The following is an 18954-nucleotide window of genomic DNA, read 5'->3' as shown; positions in this document are numbered from 1 at the left end:
CCATGGCATGTGGGATATTCCCGGACCAGGGCTCGAACCCATGTCCCCTGCATTGGCAGGCAGATTCTTTACCACTGCACCACCAGGGAAGTCCCCAAACACCTTTTGTTTACAGGGTTTTATATTTATGGGCAGTTTTCTTGAAATGGTCTCTCAACCATAGTTTTTACCAAATCCTCAAAGGAATCCATGAACCACCCTCCACCCAACAAAATGTAAGAACTGTTGATTCTTATTCATATCTCTTTATCACTGTGATAAGTATTTGAACCAAGTATAGTCTCATGACTGACAATGAAAGTTCTCTATTTCTAGTTTCTAAGATCTGCCATCTAGTCTAAGTTTGAAAGACTAAGCCAAATCAAGGCATTGTTAATAATGCTAGCAGTATTAGGTGTATGAAACCCACTCTCATTTTGTAGCATGTTGATTTGGTGTATGTAACTGCACATATATATGAATATGCTGGGGTATTCATTTATGTGATCTGTAATCACTTAATTTTAAGCATTTATCTTTCTTTTTTCTTTTCATTCTGTATGGTTACAAACCAGTAAGCATAGCTGATCCTGGTGCCCTTGGCTTCATCATTTCTCCATGGTCTCTGCTATTGCTGCCATCTGGTAGCGTGTCATTTACAGATGAAAATATTTCCAGTCAGGATCTTCGAGCATTCACTGCACCAGAGGTTCTTCAAAATCAATCACTAACTTCTCTCTCCGATGTTGAAAAGGTAACATTAAGTCTTTTTTGCTTTATTTTGTTTTTTGTTTTGGTGGGGGTAGGAAAAGTAGACACCGGGCTACCTTCAACCCTCTGAAAAACATCCATTGAATTTAAAATGATCATGTAATCACTTATGTGTGGAATCTAAAAAGTACAACAAATTAGTGAATATAACAAAAAAGAATCAAACTCACAGATATAGAGAACAAATTGGTAGTTACCAGTGGGGAGAGGGAAAGGGAGAGGGGAGTAAGAGGTGCAAACTATTAGGTATAAAATAGGCTACAACATGAGGAATATAGCCAAATATTTTATAATAACTATAAATGGAGCCTAACCTTTGAAAATTGTGAATCACTGTATTGTACACCTGTAACTTATGTAATATTGTACAGTAATTATACTTCAATTAAAAAATAAAATGATCATGTATTCCAAGAAGTTCATATTTAAAAATTCAAACAAGTTTTATAAAAATGTATGGATCTAAGAAAAAATATGAAAAAAATGTGAGCCATTATTAATTCATGTTTTAAAATACTTATTAAATGCCTGCTCTGTATAAAACACTGTGCTTGGGAGGAAGATACAAAAATAACTGGACCTTTCTTTCTTCCTTCCTCCCTCCCTCCCTCCCTCCCTCCCTCCCTCCCTCCTTCCTTCCTTCCTTCCTTCCTTCCTTCCTTCCTTCCCTCCCTCCCTCCCTCCCTCCCTTCCCTTCCTCCCTCACTTCTTTCCTACTTCCCTCCTTCCTTCTCTCTTTCCTTCTCTTTTTTTCTTTCTCTCTCTTATTATTTGTCAGCTTGATGTTTTTACAGTAGCAACTATCTGGTTAATGGTTTTTTATTAATTAAATAGATCTTCTAGTACATTTATAGCCTTTTTTGTGTGTTTTTCTAAGATGCTTAAAGAATTTTAAGATTTATTTTTCAGTCTTTGTATTTTATGTCAACACTTTCTCATGTGTGGAAAATATTTTAAAAATTTGTTAATGATTCTATATATATACATATATGTATATCTATAATATAAGGCAAATTGAAATGAATGCTATATAGAGGGATAAAGTAGTTTGGAAGTTTCGAAGAGAAGCAATTTCTAATTTAGAATGATACCGCAGAGAAGGTAGCATTTGTGTTGAGCTACAAAGAGTGAGTAGAATTTAGAAAATTGAAAATAGGTAGAAGTGGGGATTCCCCTCAGGGTTGCTATGATGTGTAATGCTGAGGGGTAGGAAATTGTCCACTGTGATAGAGGAATGTTTGGTCAGGGCAGTAGCAGGGCTGGCTGGGCTGTAGCATTAGCTACCTGGAAGGCTGTGGTTAAGGGGAGACTATAGGTCAGAATGAAGAACACTTTGAATGCCAGAACTTGAGACTTTCTTCTGGGGCATATTTTTAGGAGAGTGATATGATATAATTTGTTATTTCAGAGGGTAAGTTTGATGAAAGTGGATAACTAGGTGAGATAAAAGATTATGTAAGAATCTAACTGGGACACTTTAATAATCTAGGGGAAAGATCTAAAAATCGTGCAATGCCTTGGAACTATAGAGGTGAGGATAGTGGGGTTATAGTGGAAGCAAACCTGACAGAGTTTCGACAGTTGATTTCATGAAACAAGGAACATGGAAATGTTTATGATAGGAATATCCAGTCTGAGGATGGTAATGCCATTAACATCAGAAGATCTAATTTCATTGTCAAGGCGATGAAAAGAAATTTTGGAACAACTATATATATTGTGTGTAGCAAGCTGTGATAATTTAGATAGGGAACTTTGCAGAATTCAGAATTTGCAATGAATATCATTTCCCATAATCAATGCATATAGGTTCAAAAATTAACCTAATAATTTCCTAATAGTAAAATTGTGAAATCAAAAAGTATGTGCATTTAAATTTTTGACATATGGTTGACCCTTGAACAATGCCAGTTTGAACTGCATGGGCCCAGTTAAGTACAGATTCCTTAACAAAACATAGAAAACCTCTCCAGAGTCTGATTCCAACCATATTTCAACTCCTCTCTTTCAGAGTCACAAGTTGTAGTCAGTGATTATTAAACAGGTCTTATGCTTTGTGGCTTCACTCTTTTTTTTTACATCTTTATTGGAGTATAATTGCTTTACAATGGTGTGTTAGTTTCTGCTGTATAACAAAGTGAATCAGTTATACATATACATATGTTCCCATATCTCTTCCCTCTTGCGTCTCCCTCCCTCCCACCCTCCCTATCCCATCTCTCTAGGTGGTCACAAAGCACCGAGCTGATCTCCCTGTGCTATGCGGCTGCTTCCCACTAGCTATCTATTTTATGTTTGGTAGTGTATATATGTCCATGCCACTCCCTCACTTTGTCACAGCTGACCTTTCCCCCTCCCCATATCCTTAAGTCCATTTTCTAGTAGGTCTGTGTTTTTATTACTGTCTTACCCCTAGGTTCTTCATGACATTTATTTTTTCTTAAATTCCATATATATGTGTTACCATACTGCATTTGTCTTTCTCTTTCCGACTTACTTCACTCTGTATGACAGACTCTAGGTCCATCCACCTCATTACAAATATCTCAATTTCGTTTCTTTTTATGGCTGAGTAATATTCCATTGTATATATTTGCCACATCTTCTTTATCCATTCATCCGATGATGGACACTTAGGCTGTTTCCCTCTCCTGGCTATTGTAAATAGAGCTGCAATGAACATTTTGGTACATGACTCTTTTTGAATTATGGTTTTCTCAGGGTATATGCCCAGTAGTGGGATTGCTGGGTCATATGGTAGTTCTGTTTGTAGTTTTTTAAGGAACCTCCATACTGTTCTCCATAGTGGCTGTACCAATTCACATTCCCACCAGCAGTGCAAGAGTGTTCCCTTTTCTCCACACCCTCTCCAGCATTTATTGTTTCTAGATTTTTCAATGATGGCCATTCTGACTGGTGTGAGATGATATCTCATTGTAGTTTTGATTTGCATTTCTCTAATGATTAATGATGTTGAGCATTCTTTCATGTGTTTGTTGGGAGTCTGTATATCTTCTTTGGAGAAATGTCTATTTAGGTCTTCTGCCCATTTTTGGATTGGGTTGCTTGTTTTTTTCTTATTGAGCTGCATGAGCTGCTTCTAAATTTTGGAGATTAATCCCTTGTCAGTTGCTTCATTTGCAAATATTTTCTCCCATTCTGAGGACTGTCTTTTGGTCTTGTTTATGGTTTCCTTTGCTGTGCAAAAGCTTTGAAGTTTCATTAGGTCCCATTTGTTTATTTTTATTTTTATTTCCATTTCTCTAGGAGGTGGGTCAAAAAGGATCTTGCTGTGATTTATGCCATAGAGTGTTCTGCCTATGTTTTCCTCTAAGAGTTTGATAGTTTCTGGCCTTACATTTAGGTCTTTAATCCATTTTGAGCTTATTTTTGTGTATGGTGTAAGGGAGTGATCTAATCTCATACTTTTACATGTACCTGTCCAGTTTTCCCAGCACCACTTATTGAAGAGGCTGTCCTTTCTCCACTGTACATTCCTGCCTCCTTTATCAAAGATAAGGTGACCATATGTGCGTGGGTCTATCTCTGGGCTTTCTATCCTGTTCCATTGATCTATCTTTCTGTTTTTGTGCCAGTACCATACTGTTTTGATTACTGTAGCTTTGTAGTATAGTCCGAAGTCAGGGAGCCTGATTCCTCCAGCTCCGTTTTTCGTTCTCAAGATTGCTTTGGCTATTCGGGGTCTTTTGTGTTTCCATACAAATTGTGAAATTTTTTGTTCTACTTCTGTGAAAAATGCCAGTGGTAGTTTGATAGGGATTGCATTGAATCTGTAGATTGCTTTGGGTAGTAGAGTCATTTTCACAATGTTGATTCTTCCAATCCAAGAACATGGTATATCTCTCCATCTATTTGTATCATCTTTAATTTCTTTCATCAGTGTCTTGTAATGTTTTGCATAGAGGTCTTTTGTCTCCTTAGGTAGGTTTATTCCTAGCTATTTTATTCTTTTTGTTGCAATGGTAAATGTGAGTGTTTTCTTGATTTCACTTTCAGATTTTTCATCATTAGTGTATAGGAATGCCAGAGATTTCTGTGCATTAATTTTGTATCCTGCTACTTTACCAAATTCATTGATTAGCTCTAGTAGTTTTCTGGTAGCATCTTTAGGATTCTCTATGTATAGTATCATGTCATCTGCAAGCAGTGACAGCTTTACTTCTTTTCTGATTTGGATTCCTTTTATTTCCTTTTCTTCTCTGATTGCTGTGGCTAAAAGTTCCAAAACTATGTTGAATAAGAGTGGTGAGAGGGGCAACCTAGTCTTGTTCCTGATATTAGTGGAAATGCTTTCAGTTTTTCACCAATGAGGACGATGTTTGCTGTGGGTTTCTCATATATGGCCTCTATTATGTTGAGGAAAGTTCCCTCTATGCTTACTTTCTGCAAGGTTTTTATCGTAAATGGGTGTTGAATTTTGTCAAAAGCTTTCTCTGCATCTATTGAGATGACCATATGGTTTTTCTCCTTCAATTTGTTAATATGGTGTATCACATTGATTGATTTGCGTATATTGAAGAATCCTTGCATTCCTGGAATAAACCCCACTTGATCATGGTGTATGAACCTTTTAATGTGCTGTTGGATTCTGTTTGCTAGTATTTTGTTGAGGATTTTGGCATCTATGTTCATCAGTGATATTGGCCTGTAGTTTTCTTTCTTTGTGACATCCTTGTCTGGTTTTGGTATCAGGGTGATGGTGGCCTCATAGAATGAGTTAGGGAGTGTTCCTCCCTCTGCTATATTTTGGAAGAGTTTGAGAAGGATAGGTTTTAGCTCCTCTAAATGTTTGATAGAATTTGCCTGTGAAGCCATCTGGTCCTGGGCTTTCGTTTGTTGGAAGATTTTTAATCACAGTTTCAATTTCAGTGCTTGTGATTGGTCTGTTCATATTTTCTATTTCTTCCTGATTCAGTCTTGGCAGGTTGTGCATTTCTAAGAATTTGTCCATTTCTTCCAGATTGTCCATTTCATTGGCATAGAGTTGCTTGTAGTAATCTCTTATGATCTTTTGTATTTCTGCAGTGTCAGTTGTTACTTCTCCTTTTTCACTTCTAATTCTATTGATTTGAGTCTTCTCCCTTTTTTTCTTGATGAGTCTGGCTAATGGTTTATCTATTTTGTTTATCTTCTCAAATAACCAGCTTTTAGTTTTATTGATCTTTGCTATCGTTTCCTTCATTTCTTTTTCATTTATTTCTGATCTGATTTTTATGATTTCTTTCCTTCTGCTAACTTTGGGGTTTTTTTGTTATCCTTTCTCTAATTGCTTGAGGTGCAAGGTTAGGTTGTTTATTTGAGATGTTTCCTGTTTCTTAAGGTAGGATTGTGTTGCTATAAACTTCCCTCTTAGAACTGCTTTTGCTGCATCCCATAGGTTTTGGGTCGTCGTATCTCCATTGTCATTTGTTTCTAGGTATTTTTTGATTTCCTCTTTGATTTCTTCAGTGATCATTTCGTTATTAAGTAGTGTGTTGTTTAGCCTCCACGTGTTTGTATTTTTTACAGATCTTTTCCTGTAATTGATATCTAGTCTCATAGCATTGTGGTTGGAAAAGATACTTGATACAATTTCAATTTTCTTAAATTTACCAAGGCTTGATTTGTGACCCAAGATATGTTCTATCCTGGAGAATGTTCCATGAGCACTTGAGGAAAATGTGTATTCTGTTGTTTTTGGATGGAATGTCCTATAAATATCAATTAAGTCCATCTTGTTTAATGTATCATTTAAAGCTTGTGTTTCCTTGTTTATTTTCATTTTGGATGATCTGTCCACTGGTGAAAGTGGGGTGTTAAAGTCCCCTACTATGAATGTGTTACTGTCGATTTCCCCTTTTATGGCTGTTAGTATTTGCCTTATGTATTGAGGTGATCCTATGTTGGGTGCATAAATATTTACAATTGTTATATCTTCTTCTTGGATCGATCCCTTGATCATTATGTAGTGTCCTTCTTTGTTTCTTCTAATAGTGTTTATTGTAAAGTCTATTTTGTCTGATATGAGTATTGCTCCTCCAGCTTTCTTTTGGTCCATTTGCATGGAAGATCTTTTTCCATCCCCTCACATTCAGTCTGTATGTGTCCCTAGGTCTGAAGTGGGTCTCTTATAGACAGTATATATATGGGTCTTGTTTTTGTATCCATTCAGGCAGTCTGTGTCTTTTGGTGTGAGCATTTAATCCATTTACATTTAAGGTAATTATCGATATGTATGTTCCTATTCCCATTTTCTTAATTGTTTTGGGTTTGTTATTGTAGGTCTTTTCCTTCTCTTGTGTTTCTTGCCTAGAGAAGTTCCTTTAGCATTTGTTGTAAAGCTGGTTTGGTGATGCTGAACTCTCTCAGCTTTTGCTTGTCTGTAAAGGTTTTAATTTCTCCATCAAATCTGAATAAGATCCTTGCTGGGTAGAGTAATCTTGGTTGTAGGTTTTTCTCCTTCGTCACTTTGAATATGTCCTGTCACTCCCTTCTGGCTTTCAGAGTTTCTGCTGAGAGATCAGCTGTTAACCTTATGGGGTTCCCTTGTGTGTTATTTGTTGTTTTTTCCTCGCTGTTTTTAATATGTTTTCTTTGTATTTAATTTTTGACAGTTTGATTAATATGTGTCTTGGCGTGTTTCTCCTTGGATTTATCCTGTATGGGACTCTGTGCTTCCTGGACTTGATTAACTATTTCCTTTCCCATATTAGGGAAGTTTCAACTATAATCTCTTCAAATATTTTCTGTGTCCCTTTCTTTTTCTCTTCTTCTTCTGGAACCCCTACAATTCGAATGTTGGTGCGTTTAATGTTGTCCCAGAGGTCTCAGAGTGTTCAGTTCTTTTCATTCTTTTTTCTTTATTGTGCTCTGCAGTAGTTATTTCCACTTTTTTATCTTCCAGGTCTCTTATCCGTTCTTCTCTTTCAGTTATTCTGCTATTGGTCCCTTCTAGAGTATTTTTAATTTCATTTATTGTGTTCATCGTTGCTTGTTTCATCTTTAGTTCTTCTAGGTCCTTGTTAACTGTTTCTTGCGTTTTGTCTATTCTGTTTCCAAGATATTGGATCATCTTTACTATCATTATTCTGAATTCTTTTTCAGGTAGACTGCCTATTTCCTCTTCATTTGTTAGGTCTGGTGCATTTTTATCTTGCTCCTTCATGTGCTGTGTGTTTTTCCGCCTTCTCATTTTGCTTACCTTACTGTGTTTGGGGTCTCCTTTTTGCAGGCTGCAGGTTCGTAGTTCCTGTTATCTTTGGTGTCTGTCCCTAGTGGCTAAAGTTGGTTCAGTGGGTTGTGTGGGCTTCCTGGTGGAGGGGACTAGTGCCTGTGTTCTGGTGGATGAGGCTGGATCTTGTCTTTCTGTTGGGCTGGTCCACGTCTGGTGGTGTGTTTTGGGTTATCTGTGGACTTACTATGATTTTAGGCAGCCTCTCTGCTAATGGGTGGGGTTGTGTTCCTGTCTTGCTTGTTGTTTGGCATAGGGTGTCCAGCACTTTAGCTTGCTGGTCGTTGAGTGAAACTTGGTGTTGGTGTTGAGATGGAGTTCTCTGGGAGATTTTTGCCATTTGATATTACGTGGAGCTGGGAGGTCTCTTGTGGACCAGTGTCCTGAAATTGGCTCTCCCACCTCAGAGGCACAGCACTGACTCCTGGCTGCAGCACCAAGAGCATTTCATCCACACGGCTCAGAATAAAAGGGAGATAAAATAGAATGAATGAAAGGAAGAGGATAAAAGAAAATAAAATATAGTAAGGTAAAATAGAATAAAGTTATTAAAATACAAAAGTAATTATTAAGAAAAAAAAATTTTTTAAGTTAAAAAAAACATCAACGGATGGATAGAACCCTAGGACAAATGCTGAAAGCAAAGCTATACTGACAAAATCTCACACAGAAGCATACACATACACACTCACAAAAAGAGGAAAAGGGGAAAAAATAATAAATCTTGCTCTCAAAGTCCATCTCCTCAATTTGGGATGATTCGTTTTCTATTCAGGTATTCCACAGATGCAGGGTACATCAAGTTGATTGTGGAGATTTAATCCGCTGCTCCTGAGGCTGCTGGGAGAGATTTCCCTTTCTCTTCTTTGTTGCACAGCTCCCGGGGTTCAGCTTTGGATTCGGCCCGCCTCTCTGTGTAGGTCGCCGGAGGGCGTCTCTTCTTTTCTCAGACAGGACGGGGTTAAAGGAGCCGCTGATTCAGGGGCTCTGGCTCACTCAGGCCGTGGGGAGGGAGGGGTAGGGAGTGCGGGGTGAGCCTGCGGCGGCAGAGGCCAGCGTGACGTTGCACCAGCCTGAGGCACGCCGTGCTTTTTCCCGAGGAAGTTGTCCCTGGATCCCGGGACCCTGGCAGTGGCGGGCTGCACAGGCTCCCTGGAAGGGAGGTGTGGAGAGTGACTTGTGCTCGCACACAGCCTTCTTGGTGGCGGCAGCAGCAGCCTTAGTGTCTCATGCCCGTCTCTAGCCGCAGCTCGCGCCCGTGTCTGGAGCTCCTTTAAGCAGCGCTCTTAATCCACTCTCCTCGCGCACCAGGAAACAAAGAGGGTAGCTGGCTTCACTCTTTTGTATAACAGTGCTCTTCTGCATTTCTACATGTCCACATCCTATGTACCAACCATTCTTTCAATCAGCATCTATTGAGAACTTATATATTCTACAGTATATTAGGCCATAGGGTTACAAAGAGGAATAAGAAATAGTCCTGGGACTTCCTTGGTGGCGCAGTGGTTAAGAATCTGCCTGCCAATGCAGGGGACACAGGTTTGAACCCTGGTCCGGGAAGATCCCACATGTCGTGGAGCAACTAAGCCCGTGTGCCACAACTACTGAGCCTGAGCTCTAGAGCCCACGTTCCGCAGCAAGAGAAGCCACCGCAATGAGTAGCCCGCACACTGCAACGAACAGTAGCCCCTCCTCGGCGCCCGCATGCAGCATTGAAGACCCAATGCAGCCAAAAATAAATAAATACATTAAAAAAAAAAGAAAGAAATAGTCCTTAACCTCAAAGGGCCAGCAGTGTAATGGACAGATAGACAAAAAGAAATTAATGATAGTAATAATAATAGTAATGGAAATATGTCCAGTAATAGTGGATCTGTACAAAATATTAAGAGAACACAGAGAGGGGACACATAACCTACATTCAAACCTCAGCTTAAACTCTCCCTGCTTTAAATTTCTTCTATAATCAGAAGTAATCTTGTCCTTTTGAATTTCCTTAGCACAAATGTACCACTTCTACTTTGTTTAATAGATGCATACATATATATTCATGTAGCTTTCTTCTTAGAGTTCTGATTCTAGGAAAGGTACAACAGATTAAAGCCGTGGTTTTGAATCAGAGGCTGCTTTATCTTCCAGTGGACAGTTGGCAATGTCTTGAGACATTTTGAGTTGTCATAACTGGTGGGAGGGCAGGGGGAAGAGGAGGAAGGTAGTTCTACTGGCATCTAGTGAGTAGAGGCCAGGGGTACTACTGTTATCCTACACAGGATAAATATCCACAGACTGCTGTCCACAGCAAAGATCCCAAATGTCAGTAGTACAGAGGAGTATAAGCCCTGGTTTAGAGGTCAAGAATATGGCTCTGGAGCCAGAATTTGAATCCCGCCCCTAGCACTTTACCTGTGTGACCTTGGACAAAAGTTACTTTCTCTCTCTGTAGTTATTGAATAAGCTGAAGTATAAACTGTAAGGTTGACACACAGTAAACATTATGTACATGCTTGCTGTTGATATTCTTATGTATTAGTATATGGCAGTATTATTGATCCAGAATGAGATATTTATATTTTACCACAATCCCGAGCTTAGTGACTTTCAGAAAAAATGTTGAACGACTAAATGGATAGTTAATTAGCTCTTCTATAAATGGTATCTTCTAGAACCAGTTCCTTTATCGTTTAACCCTGTGTATGAATCGTCATTATCAAAAGCAGCCACTTCTACAAGAAACCATCCTGGCTTGCTATTACACTAAGGGAAAGGAATAGATTTTCTCTGTACTATCCATCAGGAACAGATAGGTACTGAGATCTTTGATACAAATAGGGCCTTGGCAAAGATCACAAAGCAAAAAATTCCCTTGGAAGCTAAATAAATATGCAGTAGAAGTGAGAGGCAGATCAAAACCTTTTTTAAAAAAAAAACTTCTAATGCCTGACTTCTTTTAATATGGGCCATCGTATTCTCCTTTTTTTCTGCTTATGTAAAAACCAAAGAAACATATGAAGACCAAATACTTGCCTGTTTTTGAATAATCACTCCTTGTATGACCTTCTCCTTTCCATATAATGACTGTAACTAAACTATAACCCATTCATTGCTATTTATCAACCAGGTGAACTAAGGGCTCTCAGTGGTATTGCAGCGTTACTGTGTTAATTTAGTTACACCGTAGTATCACTGATCTTCTTTCTGCCTGTATCTTTTCAGGTTGCATCAACAGTAAAAACTCTTAGCTTATGAATAATGTATATGGAAGTATTATCCATATTTACTTTACAGATTATTTTGGAATAAATGTAAAAGTAAAGCATTTTTCTTTGTATACTGTACAAACTTTTTCTCAAATATTAATAATATTTCTCTAATATTAGATACCAGATATTATTGTACATTAACAAAGATCTGATGTACCTGGAGTTATTTATTTAACAAAATTTTAAATGATTTTTAAAATATTAAAAATTTTGAACCCATAAAGCACTATCCTAATAAAATAGCAACTATCATTTCTACATGTTTTTTCTATATATAGATATTTCATATCTATATGTATCAAGCAGGGGTCTCCAGAGAAACCGGATCAATAGGATATGCGTGTTTGTGTGTGTGTATATATAAAGAGAGTCTTATTAGCTCATGTAATTATGGAGGCAGACAAGTCCCAAGATCTCCAAGGTTAGCCAGCAAGCTGGAGACCCAGGAGAGCCAATGGTGTAGTTCTGGTCTGAGAACCAGGTGAACTGAGGGTGTAGTTCCACAATGAAGGCCAACAGGCTCAGGACCCAGGAAGAGCTGGTATTTCGGATCAAATCCAAAGTCAAGAAAAAGTTGATGTCCTAGTTTGAAGGCAGTCAGACAGAAAGTTCTTTCTTACCTGGGGGTGGGTAAACTATTTTGTTCTATTCAGGCCTTCAAATAATTGGATGAGGACCACCTATATTGGGGAGAGCAGTCTGCATCCAAAAACACTCTCACAGAAACACCCAGAATAATGTTTGACCAAATATCTACACATCCCATGGTACAGTCAAGTTGACACATAAAATTAATCGTTATACTATATACATAAATGATCAACAGATGTATAATTTTATAACCTAGTTTTAAAAATGATAATTTTATATAGTCTTGTATAAAAATTATTAAAATAAAATAACTCAATTAGCCTCCTGACAAGTAAATGTAGTAAAGAATCTTAAAATACTACCAGTATCTCAAAGGATCACAAATCAAAATTAATATATTAAGAGAAATATATTTGAGTATGCAATTAGTCATTTTTGCTAAAGGTATGAAAAATGTTTTTCATATATGAGACTCTTTGAAAACATGTTCCCATGTGAGGTTCTTTGAATTCTAAACAGAAATATGATACAAATAGCCTACATCATGCTGCCTTGAACTTTATGCACATTTAATTGAATTCAGTAGGCATGTACTGAATATCTATTATGTAAAAGTTCTGTGTTAACTGCTAAGAGGGATATTAAGATGTGTTAAAAAGGCTTTCTCAAGGAAGACAAACAAGGACACATCTTAACTATGTTACAGGTAGTATTAGTTAACTGTTTCATTAGAGATACAAATGAAATAATAACTATCATATAAGAGAGAATGCTTTATCCTGTTTGAGAAGATTTGTATAACATACATAATAGATAACATCATCTCTGGACTGTCAATAATGGGTGGAACTTTTATTGACAGATGAAAAAAGAAATTCTTGGTAGGAAGAACTGCTCAAGAAACGCTGGGAAAGAGAAAGATTTATTTTGCCAACAGAGAATTATATAGTAGTTCTGAAGTGTTAAGTGTGATAGAGGAAGGAGTGATAATTGAAGAAAAACTTAAAAACCTGGAAATGGAGCTAGAGGCAGGTCAGAGTGAGCCTTGCATATCATCATAAAGAATTTGGATTTTGGGGGCTTCCCTGGTGGCGCAGTGGTTGAGAGTCCACCTGCCGATGCAGGGGGCACGGGTTCGTGCCCCGGTCCGGGAAGATCCCACATGCCGTGGAGCGGCTAGGCCCGTGAGCCATGGCTGCTGGGGCTGCGCGTCCGGAGCCTGTGCCCCGCAACGGGAGAGGCCATAACAGTGAGAGGCCCGCGTACCACAAGAAAAAAGAATTTGGATTTTTGAAAATTGGGAGCCATGAAAATATTTGAAAAGAGGAACAACTAATCTGTAACTTAGGAATAATTTAGGAGGCAATACTAGGAATAGATTAAAATGCTGTGAGATTGTAAGGATACCCAGTTTTATTTGTATTTACCTCACCTATATCTAAAGAGGATTTGAGACAGTTTGTATAATTAAAAAATACAGGTGTGAAAATAAGGGCAAAATGAAAAGAAAAAATAAAGACAAGAAAATAAGATGGCCCTGGAGTAAGATTGGTGCAAAAAAATGCTCGTGGTAAGATTATTCAGTACTGGTGGAGATGGGCTAAAAGTCTAGCTCTGAAATCACTTAACAGGAGAACTAGAAAATGATTACTTATAAGGATTAACTGTCCTCACTTCAGGCTGATAATCTTGCTCCCTGTTTCACAGGGGAAAAATAGTAGAAGCGATCAGGAGACTTCTCCCAAGATCCCACAACTGGACTACCTACATAAATTTTCATATTCTTTGCTTCCCTACTTCAGAAGAACTGTGACAGAGGTGTCAAGCCAACTCCTTTGTGCATTAGCTTCCACTTCCTCCCGATTACTCAGCAGTGTTCTCTCAACAGTCTCCTCTCTCTCCTGCAGTTCCAGTTTTCCCTGTTGGATCATTCCTACCAGCATAAAAATATGTTGTCCTTTTTTTAGTCTTTAAGAAGCAAACAAACAATGAAAAAGGAATCTTTTCTGACCCAACTTTTTTCTCTATCTACTGCTACCCCATCCATTCTTAGTAAGAAAAATGCTAATCAAAACTGCAATGAGATTTTTTTTCTCTTTTCAGTTTGGTAAAAATCTAAATCTTCATAACACATTCTATGAATAAGGCTTGTGAAAAAATCATATGTTGCTGGTAGAAATGCAAAATGATAAAACATCTGTGGGGAAAATCTGACAAAATGTATCAAAACTATAGATGATTTACTCTTTTATTCATAATCTAAGAGAGTCAGTTCAAGAGGAATACCTGCATGTACAAAATGACATCACAAGGCTGTTTGCTAAAACATTATAATAGCAAAAGTTTAGGAAAATTCTAATTGCCCATTAATAACAGATCAGTTAAGTAAACAATGCTATAGCCACAAAATGGAGTTCTATGCAGCAGTAAAAAGAATGAGATCTATAAACATTGATATGGAAATGCCTGTCTTGTTAAATTAAAACTGCAAGGTGTCGAGTAATTTTTTAAATTTCTGACCTTTTGTAAAAGAAGGGGAAAGTAAGACTATTCATATTTGCTTGAGCTTTCATAAAGAAACTTTAAGTAAGAACTAATAAAAATGATTACTCATAGCAGACAGTCTAGAAAGTTGCGGGGGGAAAAAAAAAGTCTGTTCTGATCATTTCCAGTCTTATTTTCTGTTTTAAGCTCTCACATACTTTAATGCAAAATATGAAATGATGATTTTCTCAAATCATGTGTTGCACTTTCTTTGGAGCAAAGTCATGAATATATAGTACTTGCTAAATTAAGTTTTTACATAAAATGATTTTTTTTTAAATTCTGTTCCTAGATCCATATTTATTCTCTTGGAATGACATTGTATTGGGGGGCTGATCATGAAGTACCTCAGAGCCAAGTAAGTCAAGTTGTCACATTTGTACAACTTTACACTTTTTAAGAAGTTCTTTGTATTTATGTGTTCTACAGTGTGTTGTCAGGCACACCAGTGTTTCTACACTGGTTGTTCACATTAATAATGTCACACTCTCAGAATGAAATAATAAAGTACTAAAGAAATTATTTTTCTTAGACTGTTCTTAGAATTATAGCAGTCACTACCTGTTTCAACAGTTCACTCTGTGAAATATAGTAGCCTCTTCAAAATTATAGCGAGAGAAATGGGAGTCCACTTTATTTCTTTTAATTTAATGACTGATAAAGGGGGATTGTAAATTTCTTTGATGATTCATTCTTGAACAGAAAGTGATAACCTTTTTTGATGCAAAAACTGTAGGAATAATAGTAGCTCTAACTATGTCTCAGAGTTTTATTTCATTACTTTTTCTCTTGTCACCTCAAAATCATACTTCACTACTCCTGCAGCAGCAGACACAGATATTAAAGTAACACTTTGTGGGGCCTTAGGCTCTGATGATCATTGGGCTGCTTCTAGTCTTTATTTTCTAAAGTAACTGATCTCTTGAAGACACAATAGTAAACATAGTAATAAATATAATCAAAAATTTAAAAATAACTGTATTTCATCAAAGATGTAGCATACAGAATTGTATCATTTTAGGCATTTAGAACTCCAAACAAAAGTAACTGTGTTTTTGGTTTTTTTTTTTTAATCAAATTAAGAAGCAGTAAGTATTTTAGGCTTATATTCTAAAATTCAGACATCTTAAGACCAATGAAAAACGAATGATAGTCTTCAACTTGGTTTGGTTTCATTTTACATCATGAAAAATACTGTATATTTACTTTCCTCAGTTTCAATTCTATAAATATAAATGAGAAACTTAAATTATTACTGGAAATAATAGGGTCATTTTATAGAACCTAACTTACATGTAAAATGTGATCACAGCCTATAATTTAACACTTTCTCTTTTCTGGTAACTGAAAATAAAGTCAGTGTATCTATAATGTGTAAATTGGATGGGAAGTATAAACATTTACTTCTATTTCACTGTCAGATATCATAACTGTTTTGGAAATATTTAATATTAATTCAGAAGTATTTATTAAGCACCTGCCTTATGTCAGACACTGTACCAGACACTAGGAATATAATGTTCCATGTCTGTGGAGTCCTATCACAGGTACAGACAACCAAAATAACCAGTTACAACACAATGTGACAAATGCTATGTTAGGGGAAATGGAGGGTGCTATGGAAAACCAAGCATTGGAGCCTCTAACTAGACTTGGAGGGTTAGAATAGGTTTATTAAAGGACATTGCTGCTAAGCTGAGCTCTAAAAGATGAAATATAATACCCAAATGGATGAGAAGTGGAAGGGAAGGGTCATAGGTAAAGCATATGTTTAAACCAGAGTGGATGTACCAGTTCAAACTCCCATAAGCAATGCTTTTCTCCTCACCACTACTTCGTATTATCAGTCCTTTATTTTAACCATTCTACTGAGTATATATATAGTGAGTTCTTTCTGTGGTTTTAATTTGCATTCCTTGGTATGATTATTGGACATTTAGATATAATATTCTGTAAATTATGTCAACTAATTAAAAAAAAACCCTCACATTTTGGCTTCTGTTTCACCAGCATAATGACAACTTATATTTAAATGACCTTGAGTCATTGCAGTATTTGAAATCTCTTCTAAGTTATCATGAGTGTCAAATTACATTAAATATATATCAAATATATTCCTTTTTTGAAATGTTAGGAAATTGTTTATTCCCCCCAAGTAGTGTATATATATAAACTGCTTACCAAAATACTTGGATAACCAAAACATTCCATTTCTTAATCATACCAAAACACCTCAGAGTTTTTCTATAATACCTCCTACCTTAGGAGATGTCTGTTAACCAACTTCTGCTAATAAAATTTTTGGATTATAAAAATGTAAAATGCAGTCAAATATACATGCTACTAGGTAAGAAATTTATTTCCTCCAGGTGTGTTTGGTGTGGTTCCTGTGACTCTTGGAATGGTTTCTCTCATGTTAGTTAGATTTACTCACACTTGCCAACATTACCTTTTCTTTCTTTGTATGCAGCCTATCAAGCTTGGAGATCATCTCAACAGTATACTGCTTGGAATGTGTGAGGATGTTATTTATGCTCGGGTTTCTGTTCGGACTGTCCTGGACGCTTGCAGTGCCCACATTAGGAATAGCAATTGTGCACCCTCATTTTCCTACGTGAAGCAGTTGGTAAAACTGGTTCTGGGAAATCTTTCTGGGGTAAGCCACAGTTCCAATTGGTTCCTATAGTCATACCTTAAAATTTAGTAGCATTTCACAAAATTTTCTTTAAATGTGGATAGCATTTTCTCAGTGAAGACTAGGAACAGGAGATTGAATTTCAGGTTCTAATGTTAATTGTTTATTTGAAACAGTACTTAAAAATCTAGAAACCCATTGCAATAATTTAGTCTCCTAGATTTTATGGGAGTTAGTCTTTTTTTAGAACTTTATTCTATCAGGTATTATAGAATCACAGCATGTTAGAGCTGAGAAGTCTTCTTGACTCTTTTCTTACATCTTTTCCTATGGAGCTTTCAGTAAGTGATTCTACCTACTGTGAAAGTCGTATGGACATGCAAAATGGGTTTTAGAATTATTTAAGTGCACTTTCTGTTGCTTTATACCTCTTTCTTGCTCACTTATTAGTCTGGACCCCTTAGGTATTCTCAAACCCTCCCTACCTTCTTTGGACATTGGCACCTGGTATGTAAGAGGGATGCATGCTTGTATCCCTACTAGATTGTCCCAAAACTGGGACTCCTTTATTTTCTCTCTTGTCTTAGATATGAAGAATCCCAGGACTAACAATCTCTATATCTAATAGTCCCATTGCTGCATTTCTTAAGCTATATTCTATCCCATTTGCTCCAGTTTGGGACGCCCCCCCTTGGTTTTTGATATTTGATGTAGATCTAAACTTTATCTACTCTGACCCTTTAGGTTATGGTGCCTGAGTCCCCCTCCTTTATGTAGGCTTTGGATTAGATTTACCGCTGTCACACAGGGTTCTTGCTGGCTTCCTCTTAATTCCTCATCCCTAAGGGTTTAGTTCTGCCATCTTAACCAGGATGTCGTATGGCTGGCAGGGGTATATCCAAATTCCACATGCTTTGCCAGTTGATAAGAAACAGGCTCATAAAGTCTTCTAGGCAGATGGTTTGTAAACTGTACCCCAAGGAGCCTTTGCGATTCTGTAGTCAGAGGAAGGGAGGTAGTAGAGGCTAAGTGAAGAGAGTTCTCAGCTGTTTATTTCCCCTCCTTAACTAGAGCTGATTTATTTGTTTATATTCCTGTATGTGATTTTTTTTTTTTGGAACAAAGATAAAGCTACTAAAACTTTGATCTTCTATTCAGACCAAAGTTTCCCAGATATTTTGAAATATATTTTTGTTTAAAAAATTTTCTCTATGGTCAAATAAAGTTGAGGAAAAACTATTTTAGGAAAATTAAGTATATTTTCACCGTAGAACTTCCCAGAGCCTTTAATACACTAAGTTGTATTACTAACCCTCAAGAGGGATAGGCACACAGGTGAAACATTTCCCAAACTTATATTGGCCTTTTTTCACAGATCTTCTCATAATACTGATATTCTGTAAAAACTCGCTCTGAGGAATGTTGATCTGTACTAACTCCTTCACTTTATGGGACTTATGTTTCCTATTAATCAGCCAGGGATTTAAAAGCTATGAGATTTTGAGGGGAAAGGATACAAGTAATGACTGGGTTGAAAGATAGCACTTTGAGCTAGATCCTGTAGACTAGATAGAAAGGGTAATCCAGGCAGAGGGAAGTAAACTTGGACAAATGCTGTGAGATGGGAAAGAGCAGGATGTTTGAGGAACAGTAATAAGTCTGATATGGGGTGTGCTGTGGGGTTGTTTAGTGGGAGAGAAGAATAGAAAGGTCAGTTGGAATCAGCATGTAGAGAGCCTGCCTTTCTAAGTAGAAATAATAACACTCCCCTCATCCATTGCTCTTGCCAGTCTCCTGGACATCACTGGGCAGAAGTAACTCTCACAGCTACCTTTTTTTTTTTTTTTTTTTTTTTGCGGTACGCGGGCCTGTCACTGTTGTGGCCTCTCCTGTTGCAGAGCACAGGCTCCCAACGCGCAGGCTCAGCAACCATGGCTCATGGG

General features: G+C 37.2%; 1 protein-coding gene across 15 annotated transcripts in view; it reads left to right on the top strand.

Moving 5' to 3' along the window:
- Nucleotides 1-18954, top strand: part of PTPN13 (protein tyrosine phosphatase non-receptor type 13) — a 235554-nt gene that overhangs the window by 83127 nt on the left and 133473 nt on the right. For all 15 annotated transcript variants that reach the window (XR_004479207.2, XM_049709054.1, XM_033413401.2 and 12 more), the window contains 3 exons: nucleotides 555-733; nucleotides 14669-14734; nucleotides 16847-17032. Coding sequence is in view for 14 of the 15 variants with exons in the window: in XM_033413401.2 (XP_033269292.1) it covers nucleotides 555-733; nucleotides 14669-14734; nucleotides 16847-17032 (431 nt within the window). In the remaining variant the exon portion in view is untranslated. The remainder of the gene's footprint in view (nucleotides 1-554; nucleotides 734-14668; nucleotides 14735-16846; nucleotides 17033-18954) is intronic.

The sequence above is a fragment of the Orcinus orca genome, chromosome 4 (assembly GCF_937001465.1).
Source record: "Orcinus orca chromosome 4, mOrcOrc1.1, whole genome shotgun sequence".
Classification (NCBI taxonomy): Eukaryota; Metazoa; Chordata; class Mammalia; order Artiodactyla; family Delphinidae; genus Orcinus; species Orcinus orca.
This window is presented reverse-complemented; position numbering and strand designations above follow the sequence as displayed.